Source organism: Panicum virgatum, chromosome 3K (assembly GCF_016808335.1).
Source record: "Panicum virgatum strain AP13 chromosome 3K, P.virgatum_v5, whole genome shotgun sequence".
Taxonomy (NCBI): Eukaryota; Viridiplantae; Streptophyta; class Magnoliopsida; order Poales; family Poaceae; genus Panicum; species Panicum virgatum.
This window is the reverse complement of record NC_053138.1, coordinates 24894339-24913848: the sequence shown is the minus strand read 5'-3', so window position 1 is coordinate 24913848 and position 19510 is coordinate 24894339. Positions and strand designations below refer to the sequence as shown.

At 46.7% G+C, this 19510-nt stretch overlaps 4 protein-coding genes across 4 annotated transcripts; 2 read left to right on the top strand and 2 right to left on the bottom strand.

The window, feature by feature from the left end:
• The first annotated feature begins 2770 nt into the window (after window positions 1–2770).
• Window positions 2771–3611, top strand: LOC120701348 (cypmaclein-like). Its single transcript, XM_039985442.1, has 3 exons — window positions 2771–2941; window positions 3072–3105; window positions 3210–3611. Exons 1-3 carry the CDS (start codon window positions 2882–2884, stop codon window positions 3389–3391), a joined length of 276 nt encoding a protein of 91 aa, XP_039841376.1. The 5' UTR covers window positions 2771–2881; the 3' UTR covers window positions 3392–3611.
• Window positions 3612–6657: 3046 nt separating this feature from the next.
• Window positions 6658–8777, top strand: LOC120698587. Its single transcript, XM_039982275.1, has 2 exons — window positions 6658–6910; window positions 8105–8777. The coding sequence occupies exon 2, from the start codon at window positions 8140–8142 to the stop codon at window positions 8431–8433; it is 294 nt and encodes a 97-aa protein (XP_039838209.1). The 5' UTR covers window positions 6658–6910; window positions 8105–8139; the 3' UTR covers window positions 8434–8777.
• A 560-nt stretch (window positions 8778–9337) lies between these two features.
• LOC120698586 (bifunctional aspartate aminotransferase and glutamate/aspartate-prephenate aminotransferase-like) lies at window positions 9338–13040 on the bottom strand. Its single transcript, XM_039982274.1, has 10 exons — window positions 12798–13040; window positions 12475–12685; window positions 12012–12105; window positions 11825–11928; window positions 11208–11456; window positions 10985–11098; window positions 10675–10758; window positions 10032–10202; window positions 9849–9962; window positions 9338–9731 (listed from the first exon to the last, which is right to left on the bottom strand). The coding sequence occupies exons 1-10, from the start codon at window positions 12881–12883 to the stop codon at window positions 9591–9593; spliced, it is 1368 nt and encodes a 455-aa protein (XP_039838208.1). The 5' UTR covers window positions 12884–13040; the 3' UTR covers window positions 9338–9590.
• A 522-nt stretch (window positions 13041–13562) lies between these two features.
• On the bottom strand, window positions 13563–16630 carry LOC120698585 (uncharacterized protein At5g49945-like). The gene is made up of 3 exons (XM_039982273.1): window positions 15489–16630; window positions 14221–14424; window positions 13563–14134 (listed from the first exon to the last, which is right to left on the bottom strand). Exons 1-3 carry the CDS (start codon window positions 16512–16514, stop codon window positions 13907–13909), a joined length of 1458 nt encoding a protein of 485 aa, XP_039838207.1. The 5' UTR covers window positions 16515–16630; the 3' UTR covers window positions 13563–13906.
• Window positions 16631–19510: the final 2880 nt, after the last annotated feature.

Here is a 19510-nt window from a genome sequence, read left to right as displayed (position 1 = left end):
CCAGCGACGGCGAGCCACCGTCCGCAGTCGATCGCTTTATTTCCAGTTTTCCACCGCCCGCAGCGGAGTCATCATCGCAATCCCTCGATCGACATCGAGCAGAGAATTCAAAAGCTGGGGTCGAAACTTATTTTAAGCAGTAGATCGTCGAACCAGTCCTGATTCCAAAAACACCCAACCATCAAACATGCATGGAGTTCGAATCGAAACTTTGAGTTGGTGAACTTTTGACCGGACATTGCTGCTTTGAGATTTGACTTGGGTGCGCAAAAGAAAGGTGAGGGCATCACAGGCGAAGAACACAAGGGGCGGGTGCACCGGGCTAGAGAAAATCTCGATCCTGAAAAGTCAAAGCTCCTCTGGTTCATGGGATGTGGTAGGATGGAATCATCAAATCCTATTCTTTCATGTGTTTGGTGGGTAGATGAGGTAAAGTAGAGTGTCTCTCATAGAAAAATCCTCTCCTAGATACTAAACGAACACATCCTATAAAACTGGTGAAACACAACCATCCCAATTAACCGTTCAAAAAAAAACCATCCCAATTAAGATGTGATAATGGGATGGGGCCATCCCATTACTAAAAATTGGGATGGAGTGATCCTATACATGAAAAATGTGATGTAATATACCAGCTTGCTTTCCAACCAAACGCACCCTCACGTAACAAAGATAAAATATCGGGCTGGTTTAGTGACAATTGTTTCATAATTAGCCCAGTCCGTCAGCCCATTTAGCCCTCTCCAAATCATCAGGCTCTAACAGAAAAGATAAAATATTTAGAAGCAAAAGCTCAAGTGGATTGTATTATGTTGATGCCATATTAAAATAAAATACACCAATATACTAGATCAATAATATGTCTTTTGAGATTGATAAATTCACCATAGACGTCGCTCAGTCGTTGTCGTAAGTCACATACCACTTCCCTTCAAAAGTTGATACACTTCCCTCATAAGTTAGTGAGACACGTAATAAGACAAACCTTGTTTGATCCCAGATAAACAGGGCTACAACCACCTCCACCAACAACTAAGCTATAGCATGATTCTTGACAAAATGCAACTTGAATCAACAAATCAGGTTTATGTTACTATCTTTAACTGGAGTGACCCATTCTTTTCTAATCACAACAACTATGAGGTCGTAAAAATGCAAAGTGTTACAAGCTTACACGCTGCTCCACCAAATTCGAAACGTTATGTGTAGAGGAAAGGTGTATGGACAGAATTATCAAAATCTATGCTCAAAGTTCGATTAGAAAAATAATAGGACGCGGCTAACTTACGGCCAGCCGTAAATTGAACCGGTGGTACGGCCGGCTTGTCAGCAGTGTGTGCATGCACGTGAGGGTCAAGAAAAAAAAATAAAAAGCACATGCATGCACATAATTTCAAAATAAAAAAGATTATAGTTTCAAAACCGAGCATCGGAATCAAAATCCGATTGCACAGGTGTGTTTGTTTCAATAAAAACTTCAAAACAAGATCTCACACCACTATGTTTTAATGATATAATTTGGTGAGAGAAAAATACCTTTTCATGTATTCTAATTTGTTTACGATATTTGCAAAAGTTGCTTATGAGTTTATATAATGCTGCTTTTGCGTGCCTGAGTTCAGTTAAGTAGATATTGATGTTTATATTATGAAGATAGACTGTTTAGTGTCCATAGTGGATAAGGGTAAACACCACTATGTTTTATTGCATGATCAACAATGAGCAATTTTAGCAGATCGGTTGAGCATTTTAACTAATTTATTTTGGTATTTTTTCATTGTACATAAAGCAATTTATGAGTTTTGAAAAGCATTGTCCAAATATATTCAAGTGGGGTCTTGTTCTGAAGATCTCCTCAAAAGAGATGCAATTGTGTAGTCAGAATTTGAATTTGATAGATCGTTTAAGAACTACAATTTTTTTAATTTTAAAATTACTTGCATGTGCCACTATACCGTGGTAGTGGAGGGTGAATTGAGTCTGCCGTACAATAACACAAACGTGCGGCCGGCCGTAACAAAATCATTACCAAAATAATATGAGCGTGTTTTCATTTACTTTTGGAGGAGCATAACGAACAATTATTAGTACGCGACTTCAACTTGTTTTAAAAAAGCGTTGGCTAAATTATTTACTAATTCCGTGCTAATATAATTTCTAGAAATCAAATTATTGAATTTTGAAGAAACACGTGAAAGTAGCATGTCTACGGCACTTCAAAAATCCGATTTGCAAAATGGTAATCCGTGAATAAAAGAAAGCTAGGAGATGCCTCTTGTAGCCGTGGTTTGACGAGCGGTCAGCCGGAGCCTGCCTGTTGGTGTCGTCCGCTTGGCGGTTTGATTTCCTTGTGCAGGCAGAACAAGCATGGCCGACCACGCCAAAGCTCCGGCCTCGATCCGGGTAATAACGACAACGCACTCGAGCACCCACTATCTTCTTATCGAGCTAGTGCGTGGCGTCGATGAAGCTTAGCTTGCTCCTAATGGCAGGTTACCGAGCGGCAGCGCGGCTCATCGATCGGGCAGGCAGGCGGGGGTTGCAAGCTAGCTAGCTTTGTGTGTGTAGCGTTCGCGGAGGAAGAGAGAGCGAGCGGCACGGAACCGCGCCAACGGCGCGCCGCGCGCGCGCGCACGCCGGGGTCGTGTCACGCGGCAAGTGTGCGCGCGCCGCCCACCGTTCCGGTGCGCGTCGGCCGGAATCCTCTCCTACCCGCGCGGCCGCGGCCGGCCTATAAATTGGCCTCCGCGCACGGGTCCATCGTCCTCATCATCTCCCTCGCACGAGTCACCACCTGTTCTGTGCGTGCGTGTGCCAGTAGTCTCTCATCGTCCAAGCAAAGCGAGCGAGCGAAGCAAGCTAGCTTCCGCGCGCCACCGCCATGGGCAAGGTCAGGCTGCTCTTGGCGCTCTCGCTGGTCGTCGTCCTGCTCCTCGTCGAGGTGAGCAGACACACACGACGAGCTTGGCCAACCACAGCGCCTCTCGATTCGTCCTTCCCTGATCGATGAAAAAACATTGCATGCATTGGTTGATTCCTGCTTGTTGCTCTCTTCGTGTTGCATTGTGCAGACCACCGCTCCCCATGGACAGGCTCACGCCATCGGTAATCAGCTCACCCATGGAATCGTTCCTCCCAATTTATCTGTTTCTTGTATTTGGCTGATTCCGGCCGCGTCGTCGACGAATTATTGAATTGGTTGTGTGCAGACTGCGTGGCGAGCTGCTCGTACCGGTGCAGCAAGGCCGGGCGCCCCAAGATGTGCCTGAGGGCGTGCAACACCTGCTGCCAGCGCTGCGGATGCGTCCCGCCGGGCACCTCCGGCAACGAGGACGTCTGCCCCTGCTACGCCAACATGACCACCAAGCACGGCAAGCACAAGTGCCCGTGATCCGGCGGCCTCCATCGCCAGCATGCATGCATGCTTGCTTGTTACCAAGACATGACGCGACCATCGACGATCACTCAGCATGATCACTCATGATACTCTACTTCCTCCTACCTAGCTACTACTACTAATGACGTACCCGTCGATCAGTTCATCTATGATCTATATCTAGTACTCCGATCCCACCCCTGGATCATATCGATTACGCATGAAAATTAAAGCTCCTCCACATGAATAAATGATGAATTAAATACAAACGCATGCAAGGGGGTCGAAATGGTGTGCTCATTCGCTGCCTTAACAGTAGTGCAAGCCGTGTGGTTATCTCATCAGCAAAGTTGCCTGCCGCTGCGTTCTTGTGTGCGCATGCGTCTACGTGGCGCACGCGCGGCGCGGCGTTCTTCTCCGGTGGCGGATTCCCGTGGGCAGGACACACGCCCCACGAAAAAGCTTGTTGGTACGCTACGCACACGGGCGCCTTGTACTCTTGCCTGCACCTGGATGCGCGCGAGACGGGTCGTCCGTCGATACGCGATGTGATGTGACCAGGAATAGGCCGCGGGCATCGCAGCACCGCGCCGGTCGATCGACCAGGCACCAGTCGCTCACTGCCGTCGCCGTCTCAGGAAGTTGGCAGCGGCGCTAGCTGCGGTCTGTGTCCGCGTGGGCTGCGAGACCACCACGGGCGCTTTGGATTGTGGAACGCCGCGCGCTAGCTAGATGATGCTTGCAGATGGCAGCTAATTCAGCTGCTGCTGAGATATATGCTGAACAATGAACATTGCTTCAAGCCCCGGGCTCCCGACCCGCTAGCTCCAGATAAAGGAAAATGCTGTCAAGATGGCAGAGTGTCAGTGTGACGAGACTCTCGCACAGCTGGCTAGCGCGACTGCCCTTCATCCTTCGATGTCAAGAAGCGAAAAATATAATGATTCCTTTTTAAAAAAAAAAGAGAAATATAATGTTTCCTTCATCATGCTTCCCGCCCCGTGTGCTTGGTGGTGCGAATGCATACAGCTTTATTTTCATTTAGCCTCTTGTAGCTAGCAGCTTGTGATCAAAAGCTTATCTGCAGACGGATGATGGGTGTCGCAAGCTCGCTCCTGTTGGGAACGGAACCAAAGCGCCAAACAAGCACGGCATGCTCTTTTCAACCCTGGACCGGCCAGTTATATATATTGGCTTAATTTGTAGGCCAATTTCACCATCGTTCGCGCTGACCGAACAATATAGGGAGGTGCTAGATTTCAACTTTAGTTATGTACTTCTTCATTCTCCAATTCTCCTTGCTCCCCCAGTCTCGACTAATAGAAACCATTAATTCATCCACTACAAATGTATCTGTAAAAATTAATGAAAACATAGACAATAAAATCACGGAATTAATAATGCCTATTACTCACATTAGGTAAGAATTCCCAATTGCCTATACTCACAGGTGAATTTTAAGAGGAAAAAGTTCAAATTACACCATTGAACTATCGCAGGAGTCCGGTCTTCAACCTTCAATTACAAAATAGGATAACATAGGCCATCCAACTGTCGAAACCGGATAAATTTGACCCTTGGGGTAGTTTCTAAGGTGGTTTTGTATTTTTAAAAACAAAAAAAATTAATTAGATCTAAAAAATCAAAACTAATCCATTTTAAATTAAAAAAACTAGTATCAATTTTTTTTTAAAAAATGAAACATATCTATTATTGCTCTATTTCAATCTTAGTTATTCAAAAATAAAAATATTATAAAAAATTGGATCTGAATAACTGAAAAGTATCATATCAATATATAGATAGGTTACATGTTTTAGAAAACTTCTGCTACCTATTTCATATTTTTGATTTAAAATGAATTTTTAGTTTAAATTTGAATATTTTAATTTTCACAAAATAAAAAACCACTTTGAAATCACCTAAAAGGGCCAAATTGGTCCGATTTCAACAGTTGGATGACCCTTGTTATCTGATTTTGTAGTGAAATGTTAAAAATCAGATTTTTGTGATAGTTTGAGGGTGCTATCCAATTTTAAAAGGGAAAGCATCTCTTCTCTCGAGTCTCGACAGATGTATTGTTTATACTATGAGATAGTGAGCGGTGTATGCATGAGGTAAGAGGTTTCAGTTTCGAACCCCCACAGACCGCATAAGAAGCAACCTTGTGCAGGTTGCGGAACCAGTACTAATTGGAGTTTTGACCGAAGCAACCTTGTGCAGGTTGCGGAACCAGTACTAATTGGAGTTTTGACCGCTGCCGCCGCCTCTCGGTTTGGGCTTCCTCCGCCACCAAAAGTCGTAGGTGCCCCGTCTCACCACTTCATCCACAACCTATCTTCTCCGTTAGTCCAATATTTAAACGAAAGAAGATAAGTTAAGGAATAATGTGCATCACAGCTAACTGACTAATGCCTAACAGGCCCTCCACAATGTGGCAGCAATGCCTAAAATGAAAAGGGTTTTACTGTATGAAATAGGCATTGCTCTTATTCGCCTACAGTGAGAGACATCACTTCTTAATCCCACGGTACAAGTAAAAGAAAATAAACAATGAAGCAATAAGGGCTGGCGGAGAGTAGAGGATGGGGAATCTTCATTTATCTCTTTTTTATTTAACCATATGGCATCGATGCCTGTACATGTATCGCTTCCGTTTTTCTTAGCTGTGACATCGCTCTAGCACCAGTAGTTGCAGTGTGGAAAGTGAAGCTCATGTACTCTCTTAGTAGAGCTATCATGAAAACTCAAGGTTCGAGAGCTATTTAAGTTCAACTTACTAAAAGTTCAATTCGGACTAAACTATACTCGCCAAGCTCAACTCTAACCTGGAGCTCGCAAGTTCCAATAATCTAAGATTGAACTATTCGACGGATCTCAAGTGTTTCTATTTACCTCACAAGTATTTCTATTTAGCTGTTGTGTCTATGCACTTTTATTATCATAGTTATACTTTAACCACCTAATATTTGTCAAATATGACTATGCCAACCGAGTTCTAGATTGACTGTTGGCTTGGCAGCATCACAGGCTCATATCGCTATCGAACTCTAGTTTTTTTTGAAGCACCCAGAAGCACTGGGGAGTCATGTAAGAGGTTGGGTGTCCATGTTAACCGAACTTAACGCAGACTAACTGCTTGAACAGTCTCGGGATTGCAAACTCACGCGCACGCACACGCACACGCCACCTTGCTCGGTCCCAGTGCGACACTCGCGGTCCCACACCACATCGAACGCGGGTGGGCGCGCTCGCGCACCTGGCGAGCGTGCCACTCGAGCTACGGCTCGTTCGCTCGAACTCCAGCTTTGAGAGGTGGCAAGCTCGCACTAGCAGGGCTTGTTGACAGCCCTCCCCCGGTCAGGGCTCAGGGCTCAGGGCCTCGGCCTCTGCTCATCTCTGTTTGACTGTTTCTTTACCCCTTCCCGTCCCCGCGACTCTCCTCTTCCATCCCTGGCGGCGACGACTGGGCGAGCGGCGGCGCCATTCATCACGTCTTCGCCCAGCCCTTCGCCGGCGACGAGCATCCACCAGGTATGCCCCTGGTGCGCGAGGCGGAGCACCCCAAACCCTAACAAAAGTATTTGTATTCGGATCTGGTCCAGTTACAATATAGTATTACCTCCTAAGTCCTAACTTCGATTTCGTTTGCAAAAATTTTGTGCGAAATCACCATGTCCAACGCTGGGTCCCCCCTGGGTATGCCGCCCAGTCCCTTCCCTCCCTTCCTGCTGTGCGAAATCGAGGACTCCAAACCCTAATTTATGCTATTTGTATTCGGATCTGACCATGTGTTTTACCTGCTAACTTCGATTTTTTTGAAAAGTTATCGGGTGTGCATGTGTGCACCGATGTTCTATATCGGGTCCGCCCTTGGTGGCAGGGGATCTTCCCCTTTTCTCAAAATTCAAATGCTAACTCTTCGCTGCCTTTTATTTTCCTGAGGAGAAAGTTGGTTGTATATTGAAGAAAGTTCATTGGGCATGGTGAAATTGCATGTGAATGTCTACAAAATCCTTCACTTGCCGTTGCTAACATGCACAGACTAGATCTGTCATTCCCTTTAAATTGGGCTCACATGTTGTGCTTCCAACTTCTTGGTTGTATAAATTCGAACACTGAAGAATAATGTCTATAAGAAGATTTAAACCTTGTCATTACCTTGCACATGCTATACATGCTTCTAAGCATGTGATTCCTTTATATTTGGTTCAAATAATTTGCGTAATGTTTTGTGCTATGCTTTTGAGCTGTACAAATTTGAGCCCTGAACTCAAATCTTAGTGATTGCTAATCAAAATTTTCATCCTGCATATCTATGAATGATCTAATCATGCACCATTTCTCCCACAATTCAGCAGATGAATTGGGGTGTCGAGTATTGATGCCCCTACGCAGCAGAGACCTATCATGCAGCCTGGTGGTAGTTATTATTGACTTGTCATTTTATTTTAGCCAAAAGAAACAGAAATGGAACTCATGCCATATGTTTTGTTGCCGCCAGTTGTCACAAAATCAGCATTGCTGCTAGAAGTGTTGTTCTATGTTGCAAGACTATGATTATTTGAAATTCGGTCAGAGTTCTACTGGGATCGATTACTTGTTGGCTTGTTGCTACTTTGGTGCTACATCAACACTGCTGTAGTGCTGTTTGATATGCAACAAGTTGCATGGAATTTCCTATATGTTCTGACAAATATTTTCTAACTATTGCCTAATCCATTGCAGTGGTAGTAACTGGTGGTTTCAGCAAGACAACAATCATGAGTCTTGCTTGCCTTGTATGCCATGGCATGAACAGCCCCTCGCACTCTCTTAGAAGCTACTCAGTGTCGAGTTCAGAGGAGGAGAGCCGATGTGGAGCTGCTGTGGCCTGTTTAGCTCGAAGAGTAGCGCCAGCTGGAACTTCTAATGTTGGCACATCAAAGGTGACCCCTTTTCCACCCATGGTGACTGGTCAAAACGCAGAGGGCACTCCTCGCCTTCAACGCAGCCGTGCTGTGTCCAGGGACCTTGTTAGGGATTGGAACTTTGATGAAGTAATTCTCGCAAACTAATAGCCTTAGTTCTCAGCTGGACTTTGTGCTACTTATCAGGGAGGAGATTCCTTCATTTGATGTACATTTTTTCCTAGTAGACATCTTGAAGTCCATGTTATCGTATATTGATACTAAAATGACTTGCTGAGAAAATGCCCGAGAGGTGGTGCCTTTCAGGAGCTATATTGGATTGTTGCAGTTCTATATGGTCGCCTACCAGTGTGTAGCTAGGATAAATGTTTAGGGTTCCCTTTTCTATTTTCCACCATGGATAAGTTGTCATGTACCTTTATGTATATTATCAATGAATCAAACTTCCGACCTCTGTCTAGCATTGAAAACTGAAGTGCTGTTTTGGTGTATTTCAATTGCTGTTTCTAGGTCAATATTCTTGTCAGGTATAACGTAATGTTGAGCCCTTAAACTCTGTGATTAATGAAGGCAGAAACAAATATTCTAGGCTGGATTCCCTGAATGGTTGAAATGAAGATATACTACTGGATGGATATAAGAAAACGTTCTTCATCACAAAAACGCAAAATGGGTGCTGGTCATCATTATCTCACTCAAATTCTTGTTTGGTTTGGCAAATGATTCATCGCCAAAATCCAACGAAATAATTCATGACGGAATTAAACGGAACACTCCAAAAATGAACAAACATCTTCCGTCTACATTTTCTTTTATGGGTCCGTCTACAGTTTTACTGTCCCACTATTCCCCTTTTCCGGGGAACATATGTTGTGATTGTACAGCCGTGGGATAATTTGCTCATTGAGGCTCAAATCTGAAGTCCATTTACGCAGCTGGCAATACTTTGAGTGATAAAATAAAACTTGTTGCCATACAAGACCTCACTGGGATACACAATTGTGCATGGGTGTGGTGTCCATACAAACTATGAAGCATTCACGATTTCAAGTTGTCAAAATAAAGGAGACATCTCCATTGCATGTTAAAAAAAACACTATAGAGTTCATTCCACTGTAACAAGTATAAATTCCAAGTTTTCAGATACAGATAACGAAACAGTCGAATGATAGCCAAAACAGTTTTTCCAAGAAGAAACGAAAATGGATCCTATTTTACGTCAATAGAATGTATTTAATATGATAGAACATTGCAGAAGCCTCTTGGTCCACACTCCACAGAGGCCTAGCAACACGTTCGTTTCGTTAAACGGCAACAGGGGGCCTGAGCAGAGCCATCGCTTCTTTTATCTTCCCCATTGCAGTTTCCAGCGTTGACATAGCTGCAGCGTATGAAATGCGAACACCCTTGTCATCTCCAAATGCATCCCCAGGCACAAGTGCAACCTATAATACAATCCATAATAAGCACAGTGAATGTTCTTGTATGATTGTATCTCATACTGATGTACTCAAAATCAGACTAATTATAGCTTTCAAAAAAAAATCGGACTAGTTACTTACCTGTGCCTTTTCTAGCAGAAACATGCAGAGGGACTCAGAGTCCTTGATAGTGCCAAAACCTTCCACCTCAGAACCATAGTAGGAGCTGAAATCGATAAACAAATAGAAGGCTCCCTGCAAACTTGAAACTTAGATACTTTCCTGGTAGATGTTATATATATTCAATAAGTATTGTAAACATACCTGAGGTTCTGATATCTTGACTCCTGACAGCTCCCCAAAGCTTCTTACAAGGTAATCACGACGCTCCTGGAATGCTTTGACCATGGTTGATACTGCTTCGCCACCGGCATAACCCAGGTTCAAAGCTGCAAGACCTGCCTTCTGTGATATACTACTGGCCCCAGAGGTGTACTGAAGTAAACAAGGCATAATCAGGGCTCATGGTGATAAACAAGGGCCAGATAAACAATTCAAAATTTAATTCAGTTTCTATAAGAAGATTATGTGCGATAACAAGACGCCATTCACAATGAGCGGTGCATGATAGAGGTTGCTGTCCTTTTAAATATGGTGGGCAGGAGCTACTAGCTGCTGCTGTCTAAATAGCTTGGAAAATGTGGTGAACATAAATAAGGATGTAAACACAAGAAGGAAATCAGGTTCTTTTGGTGAGATGATCCTTAAATTAGAAGATTAGCATTGCCACAAAGAATCAAGACCAACAATGATTATAGACTGCACTTGAACATTAGAAGACAAAGAGAGTATGAATAAGATCAGCTAATATTGGCCTGGACACAAGTGCTTGCCCAGGCAAGTTCTTGAAAAAAAAAATTGACCTGGACATCATTTTAAGTGAAAGAAAAGAGTTATGATTGGCCACCTGGCTTTGGATCTTTCCACAGGCTGAGACGAAATGTTTAGGGGCAGCTAAATATCCAAGTCTCCAACCGGTCATAGCAAAAGCCTATAAAAACATACTGTCGTCAGATATTCAAAATATTAGCTGGACCATGCATAAGGTCTTGAATATAGCAGAATGTAAAGAATGAGATCTGCTTCTTCACTTATCGAGTTCCATTCGCCACTAAATTATTTTCTGAAAATTTCATGACCCATGGGCTACTGCAGAAGGACCCTTACAGCCCTGTTGATTGAGAAAAAAGAAAGAAAAATAATAAGCAGGTAATTACCTTAGAAAAGCCATTTACAGTTAATGTTCTTTCCCACATTCCAGGCAATGAAGCAAAGCTTGTATGTTTAGCAGGCTGATAGATGATATGCTCATAGATCTCATCAGATAAAACCTGGAAGGAAACATTAATAATGTGGTATATACCAATAGTCAGGATGAAGTTTTGATGAAAAGGTCTCAACTCTAAAATAACTTGAATACAATAAGATTCGAGTGCTAACCAGGAGCCTAGGATACTTCCTGACTATAGCAGCAATCTCCTCAAGCAACTCCTTAGGATAAACAGACCCTGTTGGATTAGATGGAGAGCAGAGAATCAAGATCCTTGAATTTTCATTGATCACCGAGGCAAGTGACTCTGGCCTTAGCAGGTAATTGTCTGATATGCTTGTAGGGAGAATAACTGGCGTTGCACCAGCCAGTCTGGCCATCTCAGGGTAGCTGACCCAATATGGAGCAGGTATCAAAACCTACAGCAAGATAGCGATTCAATATTTTTAGAGAACACAATGCAGAGCATTCCAGTTCTAAGAACAATAAGCAAATATATTTATAACAACCTTTGCTTCATCTGGATTAAGCCATAAATATTTGCATTTAAACATATTTGCAGTGGAAAACATGGAATCAGCATAATACTCAAATTATTAGTTTGAATGTTCAGAAGTTGAAGCAATTAGCAAGCTGTGGAATTTGCAGTTTTAACTAAGAGTAAGGATGTTTCCAAACGAAATAACTAAATATTTACAACAGCCAAGCATATGCGCCTAAGCGATTAACATGCAAGTAATTATGAAAATTGCTCCTGAAGAACTAGGTAGAGAGATGTGGGCTTTACTTCATCACCAGGTGAGCATACGGCAAGCACAGCTTGTGTGATACACTGCTTGGCTCCATTGCTCACTAGCACCTGATCAGGGGTGTAGGATAATCCATTCTCCTCTGAATACCAAAAGTGAACAATGATCATTAAATTCCTTAACCAATGTAGCAAATCCGGGAACAAGGAATCCGTCCACACTCACCCTGAAGCTTTTTGCAGATAGCCTTCCTCAGCTCCAGAGTCCCAGCATTGGGCGTGTATCTTGTGGCACCATCCCTGATAGCATTCATTCCAGCCTGGACCCAAGCAACTAAGTTAAATAAAAATTTACCTCGATTTCCCACAGTTACAAACAATGGCAACATAACGCATTACTCTGAGCTCTGTTCTGAGATTCAGAGTTGCTATGATCCAAACGAAAATGTGGTTACTTCAATCGACGAAACAATTCATCGTTAAGGTACTTACAATTAAGCTGGCTAGAACGTTCACCAACTCTAGGAGGATATACATGCATTACACCAAGATCTAAACTAATCCGCGATCTAGACCAAAGCGCTACCAAACCATGAAGGGATACAGCTATTCCAGTTTTCGCTCTCCCGCTGACCCCCTTCCCTTTCGCCTACGGAACTAATTGACAACGCGGGGCTCGATTCTCATACCTCGGCGATCACGGTCGGCGTGTCGAAGTCGGGCTCCCCGGCGGCGAGGCCGATGACGGGCACGCCGGCCTGGCGCAGCGCGGTGGCCTGGTCGGTGATGGCCATGGTCTTGGACGGGCGGAGCGCGCTCACCCGCGGGCTGATGGTCGCGTCCACCGCCTCCGCCCTCACCGTCGCCATCCTGGCCCCGCGCTTGCGCGACTCACTCGCCCTGCGAATCGAAGAGACGAGCCTTCAGCGACGGCGACGGCGACGGCGACGGCGACGGCGACGCGGCAGAGGAAGAGTTGGCAGAGGCAGCGAAAGGGACCGAGGCGGCTCACCTGGGGAATGAGACGGAGGCGGTGCCGGGGGAGGTTTTGGTGGGGACGGTGAAGGACGGGGTGGAGGAGGAGGAGAAGGAGACCATTGGAGCAGCGGCTCTCTGCTGGCTGGCTGGTGGCGCGTTGGTGCGAAGTGGCGGGGCAGCGCTCGGCTCGGTTGTACTGCTCGCTTTGGAAGGGGAAGGTGGGGGTGGTAGGTGGGTCGCCTCGCCGCCGGAGACCCACCCGTGTGTTTCGCTGCTGCGCTTGGGCTCTGGGTTTGGTGGCTTGGGGGTTTGGTGCCGTGCCAAAGAAAAGAAACGATCGTTTCAAAAAAAATTAAAAAGAAACGGTTTCGTTGGCTCGTTTCCGTTTTCAAGTGTACAGGAGATTAGAAGTTCGCCATCTATTCTTCCAAGTATTATTGCTTTGCCCACCCACAAAAAAGTCATTTGGCTCTTCAATCTCTCTCTCTCTCTCTCTCTCTCTCTCTCTCTCTCTCTCTCTCTCTCTCTCTCTCTCTCTCTCTCATATGTGGCTTGAGGGTTGGTCTCTGTTATGTTTGGCTATTCTGTTTGGCTTGTTTGTTTTCTGCTTATTCTCTCTTACAAAATACTACTCAGCCGAAATCAACCCAATCAAACCAGCCAAATAGATTATTCCGGCTCATACCTCAACCACGGATCAAGAAAATTCCCAATTCCCAACTTTAAATTCACTTCAGCAAGCATACGAACCCTAGGTTAGAGGCCCTTTCGCTCTTCAGTAAATTTGCTCAAACATGAATGCATGTAATCCAAGCATTGAACTTCATATCATAATTCTATCAACATTCTACACAGCGGATCATGTAAGTTCCAGTTTTCTTACAACAGGGTTGCTGCATTGCCAATTTTTTAAGGTGACTGAACTATCGTGGGCAAATTGGGCTAAGATCTCTCTGGCACGCATCCATGAAGCCGAAACACCTGTGAGGATTCTTTTCTCCTCAATCCTTTTTGCTCATTCTCACAACAGGGGAATATGATGGCCCAAAATTGGAACATAAATGAGTCTAGCACGTACTGAACTATAGGCTAATCAACTGAGTGAATAGCGGAAGCCCGAGCTATGATAGATTCTTGACGTTATTAAGAACGGAGCATTTTCACTTTGGGACCAGACTTCTTCATCTGCCGAGCCCTTTCTTTTTCTTCTTTCTTTCGGAGTGCCTCAGCGCTCAACTTGGCTTCTGCCTCCTCCATAAGTTTCTTCTTTTCGGTCTTCTTCCTTTGCAGGGCCTCCTGCCTGGCACTCTGAAGCTCCCTGAAGGCCTCCTGAGCAGCCTTTGTTCTAGCTCCATCAGTTTTCGAGCGAGCCTGCCAACAGCATTGATAGAAAACTTTAGATGTAAATAACCACAATATGATCATGAACTTTAAGAAGGGTTGGAGAGGATACTCACATGCGAGCTGAGCTTATAACGTCCAACCAGATCAATGTAGTATGGTACAAGAGCAACCAATCTTGTCATCTCAGACATGTTGCTTGCATCTGGCAGTACAAACTTGAACGTGAGGACCTTCTTGTAGGATCCTGCCAATTGATCTGAAAAATGAAACGAGATGAACCACTTTCCAAATTTCTCAAATGCCTTCTCACCAAGGACCTGGAAAGAATCATTAGAAGCACAGTAAGGCACAATGCATACAAGATAAACTGTGAGTCAGTTGCATTGGCTTATTTGGTCCACTCAATGTAGCTTAAGCCTAGGCCCCAGGTCTTAATACAGTATGTAAGTCCAACTGACTAGCCTTTTTTTTCTCTCCTAATTGTCTGACCTCGAAATATGAATATAAAATTGCCAGTAAAAGGTTAATGATGTTTGAAAACAAACATGGGTCTTCGGATATACTTATTGTTTTCCAGTAAATACAGCAACACACTAATTCAGCTTACAACAGATTTAAAGCTAAGCTGAGCCTTGCCAAAGTCTACCGAACCATCTCATTATCAGTGTACCAATAATCTCGTAACCACATCACATATTACACAACTGAAACTACTTCAATCATGGAAAATCTCTAGCATGGCAGTAAATGTCCCTGGACACAAGGGTTTCATCAATGTCCAAAAGGAGAAACAGCAAGAAAATATTCAAGACAAGCACACCATATGCAAAATCTTTCTCAGAATGAAAAAACTCAAGGGCAAAAAACGGCATGTTCAAATCAAAATTAATAAAAAGTAGTCAAAATATACCAAGATGCTACTGTAGATCCGCATTTATACAATTCCATACATAAACAAAGGCTAATCCATTTCATCAGTTCAAAGTATCTCACCACCTATTAGAAACAAAATGCTACCTGTAAAGAACGATAGGTGCAATGGCATGGACCACTGGAAATTGCTATTGATAACAGTTTTACCTCAAAGTGACAAGCTCGGCTCATTTTGCATATCAGAACTATAAGATTCAATCTTATTACTAGCATAACTTTTGCACGTCAACCGCATTCCAAAGTTAGCGTTTCACAAAATAGTAAAAAAACTAAAAAATTGTGATGCTATCTCAGTTACAAAACTTCAACGATTACGCTAGCTCTAAAGAGATTCGACAGTAACAATAGCTAGTTCATTAAATATTGAAGTCAGCAACATACTGTAAGTATCTAACTTTACTTGCATGAATCTACAAAACCAGAATTCTGAACTAAGGTATGATCTCACCTGGTCAAGCACAGCCTCAGTGATCATATCCCCAGCAACCTCCTTTGACTCAGCAACCACAGCAAGCTCATCTGACACCCACTTCCTCCCAGCGGGTGCCGAAGTGAGAACGTTGGCAAACCTTTGCAGATCCCTCTCCTCTTTCTGCATCGTCTTGGCCGCCTTCTTCCTGGCGACGGCCAGAACCACATGGTCCATGGCGTCCTCGTTCATCACCACCTCGAACGTGATGGTGTCCTTCCTTGGGAACACCAGCTCCACGAACTTTGACAGCAGGTCGTGCCGCGCGCGCATCTCCATGGTAGCGAGCATGCCCTGGCAGAAGCGCCTCCCGCTGGCATAGAACTTGAACACGTCCTGGCCCTCCTTGAGCAGGAGCGGCGTGTCCTTGCCATCCCCGGTGCCGAGGAGGCTGAAGTTCTTGTCGAAGATGGAGTCCCTAGTGGCGAACTTAGTGGCCCAGGCCAGAGCGATGTTCTCGTTCTGCTTCTTCCCCGTGAAGTAGTTGAGCACGAAGCAGATCAGGAAGCTGACGCAGGCGATCTCGACGGAAAAGGAGCGGAGGAGCTCCGCGGGGGTCCTCTTCGGGGCCGGCGTAGCCTCGGCCTCCGTCTCCGCGGAGGGATCTGAAGGGGCGGCCTCGGCCGGCGCGGCGGAGTCTTCGGAGGAGATCGGTTCCGGCACGGGGATGCCCTCGAACTCGTCCTCGTCCCAGAGATCGAGCGCCGGGGTCGGCTTCGGAGGCGTGGGCGTGGCGGGGTTAGGGTTCGGCGCCGAAGTCGTCGTCACGGGAGGAGAAGGCGCGGAGGTGGAGAGGGAGATGGGCGGTGGGGGCGGGAGGTCGACGCCGTCGAGCCCCTCCTCGTCATCGTCAGCATCGAGGCCGCCGGCCGCGGAGGGGAGGTCGTCGGAGTCGAAGCCCTCGAAGTTGGCGGCGAAGGAGAAGGTGAGGTTGATGGCGAGGAGCAGCAGGATGAGGAGGGCGGCCCGCGGCGGCCGGAGCCGGATCCAGCTCGGCGCCGCCATGGCTGAGGAGGTGTGTGTGCTGGGGAAGACGATGGGGGATGCTGTCAGCTAGCGCGGCGGTGTGGAGAAGGTGAGGGGTAAAGGGAAGAGTCGTGCGAGTTTGCGATTGTGCGAAGTGGTTGATCGTTGGGTTTGGATCGGATCTGAGATTTTTGTGGTTTTTGCTATTTTGTTATTTTGTAAATGCAGGGACAAAAAATGTGAATTGCACATGGACAGGCCACATCACAAATGTAATGCGATCGAATTACTCTGGCTGTAATTGGATTGCTAGCTCTGATCCGTTTGTTTGCTTTCAGCTATTTTGGTTTACTCTTATTATAGAACACTATTAAATTAGCTGAAATGAGCCAATTTTTTACTAACCAAACATAGTTGGTTTAATAATGAGTGAATTGATTTGATTAAATATTATGCCCCAAATGACATTGAGGGGCTCCGACAAGTGAGTTGGACGAAAACATAATCCTTTTTATAATTTTTGGGTTGAGTTGAGTTGGGTAGGTTTTTCTCAGGCTGACCCAACAATACGAGGCAGAGCTATATTTGCACCACCATTGACACTGTGCATGACGATAGATGTGTCCAACAGATGAGGCAAACGAGCAGGTAATTTCCATCGCGAGGAGAGAGGTGAGCTAAAAATGGATTCCCTCTCTCCTCGGAGGCAAATCCGTGCGGCAGCCCTCACGGCAGCGCAGAGGAGCTGCAGCCGCGCGCGCAGGGGAGGGAGAAGGAGGCTGCCGGTGCTCGCTCGATCCGCTCGCCGCTCGCGGTGGCGCGGCGCTGCGGAAGGAGGTGGACGGCGAAGGACAGAGGAGGAGGCACAACGAGGTGGCCGAGGCCGGAGGAGGAGGTGGCCGGCGGCGCCGGAGCTCGAGCTGCCGTTCTTGGGTGGAGATGGAGCTCGTTGCCCCTGCGCAGCGGCAGGACGGTGGCCTAGCCAGCGGCCTCGCCGGCGGGCGCGACGAGCCTGAGGCCCACCACGTGGTCGTGCACGGCGCTGCCCCGCCCCCACCACGAGCTGTCGTGGGACCCCGTGCTCACGAGCCCGCCCACGCTGACGCCCTCCCAGTAGGGCGCCGCCGCGAGGCTGAGCCCGCACGCCTCGGCCGCGTCGATGACGGCCCGCAGCAGCGTGCCGGCGTCCGCGGTCACCGTCCGCGCCGCGGCGTTCACCTCCACGCCCGCCAGCCTCGCTGTGCTGATCAGCAGGGTGCTCGCGTTCCCGCCGCCGCCGGGGCAGGCGAGCTTGGGGATGGTGTGCGCGAAGCCGCTGACGACCTTGACGCGGGCGCCGGCGGCGCTTGCGCACGCCACGGCCGCGACCACCTCCGGCTCCGATGCCGGGTACGGAGTCAGCGCGGTTGCTGGACCACGCGCCGTAGGCGTTGGAGAGCACGCCGCCGCCGCCGCCAGCGCAGCGCACCGGCGGGCGCGGCGGCAGCGCGAGGGAGGAGGAGGGACGAGGGGGGCGCGAGAGGGAGGACGAGGGACGAGGGGCGCGCGGCGGCGGGACTGACTGCACGCGCGGGATGGAGGCGGGGCCGGTGCGCGGGAGGGAGGCGGGTCCGGCGCGGATGGAGGCGGGCCGGCGCGCACGGAGGCCGGGTCGTGGCGGAGGGCGAGCGGCGCTGTGGCGGAGGTCGATTTGTCTCTCCGATTTGGCACCGCTGTTGGAGTTGTCAACAAAAATAGCTTCAGGGCGTCACTATTCACATGAGGCAAATCGAGTTTGCCTCTCCAAAATGCATCTCCGCTGTTGGAGTCAGTCTCAAGTTTTGGGTTGAAAAATTTAGTTCATGTGAAAGGCTCTTGTTTGGTTTTGGTAATTGAGTGACAACTTAGGTGGACTAATAAGTATTTATGTTGAGATACACAGGAGATTAGTCCACACAAAGACACTAGTATGAGCAACATGTGCCATGGAGGAGAAATGACTAAGGGTTGATGCTATACTTATATAGTGTGATCGAGGAGCTCATTGCATATGAGACATGATATGGAGTTATGTGACCAAAGTGGAGAAGATCAAGACAAGACTTGGCTTGATGAACCGGTTGCAATGTAGAAGGACAAGTCAAGGCTTTAAAGCGAGGGACCGCGAGGCGGTGAAGCTTAGGCAAGATTTGACGCCGATGGACCGAGGCAACGGTGAAGAGCGAGCAAGGTCAAGATCGATGGACCAAAAAGGTCATGTGATGATATGGAGTGGATCATATCATTCAAGAAAGATCAAGCCAAGTGTTGACTCATGATGATGATCAAAAGGCTTGATGGAGTTTGGTGCTTGTGTGGCATCAATATTTGGGAAGATGAAATGGAATGCGCAAGGCAAAGGTATGACTTGTAGGGCATTTCATTTCACCGGTCAAAGGTTGTGTAGAGAAGTGCATGACCGGATTTAGGATAGATGGTCGTACTATCAAGAGGGGCAAACTTGTTTGCATATCGGTCATCTAGTGTCACTTGAGCGATCTAACATTGCGATGTTGCTAGAATCGAGTGGCGTGGTGAGATCAAGTGAAAATCTTTTGGAAATGTTTGTGAAATGCTAACACACATGCACATGGTGTTGTTGGCACATTTGCAAAGGAGAAAGAGTTGGAGTTGATGTTTATCAACTTGGGGATCAAGAAAGATTTTTCGGTGTTCTTCGGAGATTAGATTGGCTCTTGGAGGGAAATACTGCCTTGATCCATTGTGTTGTGGATCAAATATTCAGTTGGATTGTGTAGCCCTCTGAATAAGCTTTCCATAGAGTCCAAGATCACCAAATTTGGACATTGGAGCTAAGAGTTATGGCTGTTTTACCGAGGTACATTTCTGCTGGAAATAAACCTGCGGACGGTCCGCTCCTTGTGGGCGGACGGTCCGCCGTTATCTCGGATGAGCTCGAACAGAACCGTTTTTGGCTCTGTTGGTGGTCCAAAATGAACTGCGGACCGTCCGGTCCATGGGGGCGGACGGTCCGCCTTTAAAAGTTGAAACGGGCG